This window comes from Myotis davidii, unplaced genomic scaffold, assembly GCF_000327345.1.
Source record: "Myotis davidii unplaced genomic scaffold, ASM32734v1 scaffold2798, whole genome shotgun sequence".
NCBI lineage: Eukaryota > Metazoa > Chordata > Mammalia > Chiroptera > Vespertilionidae > Myotis > Myotis davidii.
In genome coordinates this window covers 124,093-132,539 of record NW_006289553.1, presented here as the reverse complement: position 1 = coordinate 132,539, position 8,447 = coordinate 124,093, and the positions used below count along the sequence as shown (strand labels likewise).

The following is an 8,447-nucleotide window of genomic DNA, read 5'->3' as shown; positions in this document are numbered from 1 at the left end:
GGGGTGAAGGGGACTCTGGGTCGGAATGGGGGGGGGACAGGCGCGAACACAGTGCGGGCAGAGCAGGGAGGAGGCCAACGTCTGATGCCAGGAGCACCCACTCCTGTCGAGGAGGAAGGCCAGACCGGCAGGGACTGTGGCTCGCTCACACTCACCTCTGCTCTCTTCAGCATCTCCCACTTGTTGAGGATTTTCATGGCATAAATTCGTTCAGTGTTCTTCATTTTGACAACAGCAACCTGGAGTACAAACGGGAGTGTCACAAACGTGGGTTTTCGTAAACTCACAGTGAGATATCAATTGTCTGGAAAGAGGTGTTAGGCGAGGAAAGTGTTCTATGTAAATGTGGACTTGCTCTTTTAACCATCAAAACTCGATCTGAGCCACACAGCAACTTGAATGATCGATCACACCCGCTCAGGCAAAAAAACCCTGCAGTGCTGCCCTAACCAGTTTGGCTCAGTGGACAGAGCATCGGCCTGCGGACTCAAGGGTCCCAGGGTCGATTCCGGTCAAGGGCATGTACCTTGGCTGCGGGCACATCCCCAGTTGGGGGCGTGCAGGAGGCAGCTGATCGATGTTTCTCACTCATCAATGTTTCTAACTCTCTATCTCTCTCCCTTCCTCTCTGTAAAAAAATCAATAAAATATATATATTTTTTAAAAACCCTGCAGTGCTGAGTACTGGGTGCGTACAGTCCTCTACTTGGGGTGCGTCCGGAGAGTTTCATAATAAACCTCTAAAAATTCGTCACCGGCTCCCAAGCTTCGCCCCTGCGCCCAGGTGCACCATCCCCGAGCTCATGCTTACACGCCCACGGTGCTCAGGGGCCCACCTCTCACCCAGCTCTCGTGCAATGTGCTCAGGACGGTGTTAGACACATGTCAGGCTCGGCATGCTGGCTGCAGCCATGTTCTTCAAAGTACAACTCACAGCCACCTCTTCCAGGAAGCCTTCTGGGACTTCCTGATCCCTGCCCAACCTCCAGTGAGCTCTTCCACCGGCACCAACACCAGATGTGATGTCTGTGCCATCACACGGCACTTTCTACCTGACATTAATGGATCGTTCATTGGCCCAAGTCTCCATCACAAGGCCATAAGCTGCGTATTGACAGTGACTAACTTCTGTGAGAGCAAGCAGACCTTTTTGCTGCGAGTGGCAGGCAGCCCACAGCAGGTGTCAAGCAGAGTCCCTCATTACCAGCTTCCTTGCTCTCTAACCAGCACATGCCACGCATCGCCAAGGTCTCCCGAGAGCCAACATGCCCCGAGCACCTGCCCGCTCGCTCTCAGTCCAGGCTCCCCAACTCTCCCTTCTCACCCCAGGGGCCTGCTTCTGAGCCTATGTTAAATGACGGGCAGCATCCAATGTCACCTCCCCGGGGCCTGACGGTGGGAAGCCCACATGAACGCCCTGGTGCGCCCCTGGCTTGTCCTTAGGAAAGGATAATCCGATCAGAAGCACAGGCGAAGAGCCTTCTGATCCCAACACCGATAAGGAGCGGCCTCGTTTCTGTGGCCCCCCCGGCGCCATCAGAGACAGAAAGCAGGAGCCGGGCCCATTCCAGGTGCGTGGTTACGAGGATGCTCCGGAACAGCAACGGGGCTCAGTGAGGCTGTCGACACAACCCGAGGTCCCAGCGCTGGCAGGGAGCAGGGGAGCAGGCACAGGGCCCCAGACGGGACAGTGCCCGGTGGTGGGAGGAGTAGGTGCGGAGTGCTGGTGTGGAGCCCAGGCCTCGGGGCCAGGGAGGTTGAGTGGGGGTTGAAGTGGGGGTGGAGGGGTGCGTCCAGAGAAAGTGGTAGAGCTGAGAGGGGGCAAAGGAAAGGAGAGAACCCGTGGGCTTCCACAAAGGCCTGGGCAAGGGCGTGCTTCTCTTAATTTGAAGGAAAGTGGCAAGTGATCGTTGTTACCTTCTTTGAAACTCAGAACCATTTTGTATCAAGTTCTTTGGCAAAAAAAGAGCACTAAAAAGAACTATAGCTCAGCCGGTGTGGCTCAGTGGCTGAGCACCAACCCATGAACCAAAAGGTCACGGTTCAAGTCCAAAGTCAGGGCACAGGCCCGGGTTGCAGGCTCGATCCCCAGTAGGGGGTGTGCAGGAGGCAGCCGATCCATGATTCTCTGTCATCACTGATGTTTCTCTCTCCCTCTCCCTCTCCCTTCCTCTCTCTGAAATAATTTCAAAAACCAATAAAAGTCACTACAAACAATTGGCACGGCAGTGTTCGCGCGTTCTTTCCTTTCCCTCCTGAAGGGCCCGCTCTCTGGCGCTGTCTCTCCCCGCCCCTCCGGGCCCCTCCGACGTGGACACGGTGGCAGCAGAACTGTGCAGGGCCCGGCCTTGCTCACTGCACAGCCCGAGCCTGGCACGGCTCCTGGGACAAGGACGACAGTTGGTGTAAGTATAGACTGAGCTGAGTCAGGCTTGATTTCAACAGGCTCTCTCTCTTCTCACTAAACAACAAAAACCATGCCTTACACAACTACCTACAGCTCAGAGATTTGCTATTTCTGTGCAGAACTCAGTCTTTCCTATGGTTCCTTTAAACTAAGTTCCCCGTTGGTGGCAACCAGGACAGCTGCTGCCTGGGGGCCCGTGGGGCTCACAGGAGGTGGGTGTGAAAAGCAACAGGAGGGGGGAACCTTCTAGGGGAGAGAAACGCTGTCTTCCAACCGGGGTGCACACGCTGCCACACTCCCAATGGCACTTAGATCTGGGCATTTATGTGTCCTTGTACTTCAAAACCAGAGGACCCTCCATCCCTTCCTAGCCACAGTGAGTTGAATTTGGCTGAGGACCCTGGATCCCTGGGTTCTGAGGTGACCCTGGAGATTGGGTCAGCCTGGGGCGGGCCTGGGAGGAGCGGCCATCCCAGAGGACAAGGCTGCCACCAAGCAGCCCCCTGTGGTGCGGCTTCCCCTGCCCCCACGCCTGGGGGGGGAGAGGGATGCGGGATGGAGAAGAGGGGCTGGAAGGCAGGGCGGGGTGGGGGGCGGTATGAGGGAGAGGAATGCGGCCTGTCAGAGGGCTGGGGGCTGGTCAGAGGCCAGGGCTGTTTCCAAGGAAGACAAGACGGTGAGCACACGGCTGCCGGCCCGGCAGGCTTTCTGCAGGGCCTGTGAGCTCCACGGGTGGCCCCCGTGTCTGTGGCAGAAGAATGGGCAGCAGTGAGACGTTCCCTAAGGCAGAGGCCAGGCCCTGCTCTAACTCAGAAGTCACGAGAGATTCCACAGGCAAGACCTGGCCGGTGAAGCTGCTGTTCGCTTCCTTTCCGAGGGCACAGCCCAGAGCGCCTGCACGGCCAACGCCACCTCACGTCTGCTCTCACCCGCCCAGAGGGCTCCCCCACACAGGGCTCAGGACACGGCAGCTGAAACCCGAGCAGGACGATGCGCCCCAGTGTGGGAGGCGCTCTGAAGGTGGCTCACTGTAAGCCACCTGATCTCTGACAGCGGGGCTGTGGCCAGCCTGGGAGGAGCGCGCCACCTGCAGAGGCCACCACCTGCCCAGGGCAGGGAGGCAGCCCGCGCTGGACAAGCTGCCCTCTCCTGGTGGCAGCAGCCACAAGTAATGACAATGACCATATTTTACTCTCTATGCATTTCAAAGAAAACTAACAAGTGGATTCTTTAAAACCTTATTGGTCTGTAAGAAACTATTTTGGCCAGAACGATGCCCAGGGTAATTCACCAGTCACAAGCTTTCGTTTTTGTTTTTCTCTTAATTCCACCTTTCTGTCCCAGCACTCTCCCAAGATTACCAATAATTACCTCACCCCCAGATCTACAGGAGGACCCCAAGAATGCTGCCCGTGGCCTGGCAATCTGTGCAAAGTCAACAAGACGAAGCGGAGCTCACCTCACCGAACGCGCCCCGCCCGATGACTTTGATGATCTCGAAGTCCTCTCGCCGGAGCTGCATGTCCTTCACCAGCTGCGTAAAGGGCTTGGCTGCAAAGAAGAAAGCGGAATTAACACCTTGTCTACTAAATGAATGCTGTCTGAAACCAACACATTGGGTTATTCTAGTAAGTTACACTTTTTATAGAAAAATGTTCACTTTTCAAATAAGTACTTTTATGCTAAATTAACGTGGATGTTTGTCATCAGCACCTACACAGCTACACCTGTTATGACAAAGTCTCACAGCAGAGGCCGGCCAGTCATGGGAGGTAAGATCGAGCTGCCAACGGCACCCAGGCAGCCGACGTGGTGCTGCCTGTTCTGCAGCAGCTGCGACTGATGTGCTCCAGGTGAGTGAGCTCTGAGCTCACCTGCAGGGCAGCTGGGGGAGCACAAGATGGACTCCAGGGAGCAACGGAGGTGCCCCCGGAAAACGGAGGGATGGGGCTTGACACTCGCATGGCTCCTCCCCTAGGAACCCACTCCGCGCTGTGCTCCTGGATCCGCACAGCCTCTCTGAGATTAATTCCATTATTGCCCCTACTGTGGGGAGGAGGAGAGGGAGCCAGGCTTCTTGGCGCACGCACTAGCTCACAGCGACCCCCAAATCGTGTCCCCCCGGCTGCTTGTTTGGAAGGGGGCCTTGCAGATGCACTCAGATTGAGATGAGGACACAGAGGCATGGCAGAGCCCTGAGGCCAGCACTAATGCCATCCCTCTAACGAGAGGGAAAGGGGCCGCAGAGGGAGGCGCAGCCTGGAACGGCTCCGATGTAGGCCCAGGAGCAGGGATGGCTGCCGGGGGACCACAGGCTGGCCATCCTGCAATATGCCTTTTGGGAAACTGATTCAAGCTGGTTTTTAAGAAGCAAAAGACTCAGAGAGTCCCTGGCCCTCCCCCGTTACCTGCCCCAGGAATCCAGGCAGAACCCTGCTTAAAGGAAGGGCACCCCTGGTCACTGACAGGAGTGCACGGGGCCCGGGGAAGCTGGCCCAGCGTCTGTTGTCCGTGCCCTGCTCCTGGCGGCCCAGCTGGAATATGGGTGCCAGTTTGCTCTTTCTCCTCTGCCCGTGAACTCCCTGCTTCCCCCGGAAGCCCCAGACCCCAGCCTCCTCTCCTCAGTCAGAAGGGCACCTAAGCCTCTGCCCAAGGCAGCTTGGGGTCTCAGTCTGGCACCCACACGTGGACCTCCATAGTAACCCAGGACATTTTCTCCCGTTAATCCGTCTCCCGTGAATGACTCTAGAATAGCTGAGAACGTGGAGGACAATCGTGCCCCACACGCTGCCCCGAAGCTGGGAGAGACAGGAAGCTCCCTCCCCGGAGCCTTCGGAGGGCGCTTGGCGCTCCCCCGACGGGAGCTCCAGGGAGCTGCTCTAGAGCTCACAGCCGGCTTCATCTCTGTCCTCGGGAGCCCCAGCTGGCGCTCGCCTGTGACAGTCGCCCAGGAAACTGCTCCAGCGTCTGTGTGACTTCCTTCCAGGAACACAGAGCAGGTGGCAGAGCTGGACCGGAAGCCACAGGCCTGGCCTCCAGACCCCGCCCATCCCACCCCCACCCCTGTCTAGGATCCCCTCTCCTACACCTGCTCCGACTGCACCTTCAGGCCTACATCCTTACGTCTTATGCCAACTTTCATGCTTGTCCTGCTTCCTCAGGTCCCCCATGACTGCCGTCCTGCAGACACTCCCATTGGGGAAACTGGGCAGAGGGCAGGGCTCTTTCTGTTGCTTTCTTACCCCGACATCTGCATTGTCTCCAAAGCAGCCCTGCCCCTGACACATCCCAGCTGCTAACTGAGCTCCCTATTCATTACCAACCTAACTCGCTACTGCTTCTCCTTAAATAGTTGCCTAGGACCAGGAAGGTCCATCCCCTGGCTCACCGCCAGCGCCCAGGAGGCTCTCGGTGCCATGGGCGGTGAACTGCTGCCCCGGCTGCAAGTGCCATCGGCACAGAGACGGGAAAGGGAACACAGGCCCCGAGTTCTTAGTTTAAGGCCAGGGTAGAAAAACCCTGTGCTAGAACTTCAAGGTCTGTGATTCATCTTTATTTCTTTCAAATATGACCAGAAATAACCCAACACTAGGCGTGGAAATGTGTTTAAACAGCCACTGAAGACCACACCCCCGTGGTACCTTTTGGGTGAACCTCCTATTTTACCGTGAAGAAAAACACCCCCAATTAACCAGACGCGTTGTTTCCCCCGAGAGCGTGTTGGAAGGAGGGAGCACCGCCCAGGAATGAGCGCTGTCGCCGTCCGCACGGTCCTCGGGCAGGGGCCCAACACTACAGCCGACACCCCACACACCCAGACTCCCGGGGCTCACGAGCGGTTTTCAATGTGCAAACCAAGCGGCAACACGCGAAGCCCAAGACCCCGTAACTGAACCCAAGCCTCTGCATCGTGCCCCGCTCCCTCTCCATCCTTGCTCAGACCTACTCAATGTTGACACAACCTGTATCCTGCTTTTATTTTACTTCTTATATTTTCAGATTTCTATTTTACTCAACTGTCATTTTAACGGATGTATAATCCTATCCTATGTAATAAAAGGCTAATATGCAAACTGACCGAATGGCGGAACGACCAGTCACTATGACGCGCACTGACCACCAGGAGCTGCCCCCCCTGGTGGTCTGTGTACTTCCATGGGGGAGGGGGGGAGGGCACTGCTCAGCCGGAAGCCGGGTTCACGGCTGGCAAGTGCAGCGGTGGTGGTGAGAGCCTCTCCCGCCTCTGCAGCAGCACTAAGGGTGTCCAACTGACAGCTTAGGCCATCAGTCAGACATCCCCCATGGGCTCCCGGACTGCAAGAGGGTGCAGGCTGGGCTGAGGGGACTCCCTCCCCCTCAAGTGCACAAATTTCATGCACTGGGCCTCTAATATTTCAATAAGTTGGCACACCAACAATTTTTTTTAATGTTTTCATTGATTTCAGAGAGGAAGGGAGAGAAACATCAATGATAAGAGAATCATTGATTGGTTGCCTCCTGCATGCCCCCTACTGGGGATTGAGCCTGCAACCCAGGCATGTGCCCTTGACTGGAATCTAACCCAGGACCCTCAGTCCGCAGGGCGATGCTCTATCCACTGAGCCAAACCAGCTAGGGCGGCACACCAACAATTTTAAAATCATGTATCTATTAAACACATTGGCTGGACATTTAATTCTCAAAATTATTATTGTGCTATGGTGAAGAATATGCAATGAACATGATCAGGCATGGAGCTCTACTACCTTCAATAATTTTTAGAATGAAACACCAGGTCTCTCCAAAGGGCACTCACCTTTTACGGTTCCCGACCTGCCCTCCAAACTGCCTCCTGAGTCAGCTGTCCTGCCCCCACACCAAGACCATCGCCCTCCCTGGCACCAGCACCCAGTCATGCCTGCTCACCGGCCATGCCTGCACCTGCTTAGAAGTGAGTGTAAGTGCTTTACTGTGGCTCTCCCAAACGTAAGCGCTGCGAACATCACCCCTTCATTCTGTTCCTGCTTTACATCTTAATTATACTATATTTATTGTATAAAAGTTATTACTTTTAGTAAAAATGAATTAATTCCTTTTTCCTTTGTCATTTTATTATTAAGGCTTATTTAGAAAGTTGTCAACTCTTTAAAGACCTGATATTCAACCTTATTTTTTTGCTGAATGGCTTTTTAAATAGTTAACCTATTATTCACCTGTTGGCTAGAGGACGTTGGAGTGTGGAGTGTTTATTTTATTTTAGGTTTTTAAATAGATTTTTATTGATTTCAGAGAGGAAAGGAGTGGGAGAGATAGAAACATCAATGATGAGAGAGAATCACTGATTAGCTGCCTCCTGCACGCCCTCTACTGGGGACCAAGCCCACAACCCGGGCATGTGGCCTTGACCGGAATCGAACCCGGGACTCCTTCAGTCTGCAGGCCGACACTCTATCCACTGAGCCAAACCAGCCAGGGCTGGAGTGTTTATTTTAACTTCCAGATTTAACGTCCATGTGTATTAAGTGGTCTGACATGTTTTACCCAATTCTGCTGATTGCGTCACACGGGCAGGAGAGGCCACGCCGCTGTGGGCCCAGGGGAAAGCCAGCTTCCGCTCAGGCGGGAGGCAGGTCCTGAGGACGCCATGGTGGCCATACCATCTAGAAAAGGCACTGGATCCTGTGACAAAACTTCCTCATCCAGAAAGTGGACCAAAGGTCCCTCCGACCCCCGGCAGGAACCCATGAGCAGTGACAACTGAGGCCCAGGAGTCAAGCACTTGTGCCACGGCTGCAGCCTACATGCCGCGCTCTTCACCTCTGACCTTTCCACATCGAGGACCCTCCCCTGCCGGCACGTCATCGGGGCTCCTGCTCGCTGCTAGCATTTGGCGCTGCTGCGTTTTTCCTGTCTGTGCCCATTCCCTGAGTGACGGCGCGATTTGCCGGGGCCCGTCGATAGCAGGGAGGACTACGGGCACACGCCTGGGATGCATGCGTGACAGGGAAATGGCAGGCTCGGCAACGGAAAAGCAGCTGTGGGCATGGGCACCAAGAGGGCC

The 8,447-nt window shown here is 55.4% G+C and overlaps 1 protein-coding gene across 1 annotated transcript in view; it reads right to left on the bottom strand.

Annotated features, from left to right (window-relative positions):
- CDC42BPB (CDC42 binding protein kinase beta) overlaps positions 1-7,317 on the bottom strand; it is a 54,807-nt gene extending 47,490 nt beyond the window's left edge. The window contains exons 1-3 of the mRNA XM_015562796.1: positions 7,203-7,317; positions 3,867-3,958; positions 156-239 (exon numbers count right to left, since the gene is read on the bottom strand). Of these exons, the coding sequence (XP_015418282.1) occupies positions 156-239; positions 3,867-3,958; positions 7,203-7,302 (276 nt within the window). The 5' untranslated portion in view covers positions 7,303-7,317. The remainder of the gene's footprint in view (positions 1-155; positions 240-3,866; positions 3,959-7,202) is intronic.
- Positions 7,318-8,447: the final 1,130 nt, after the last annotated feature.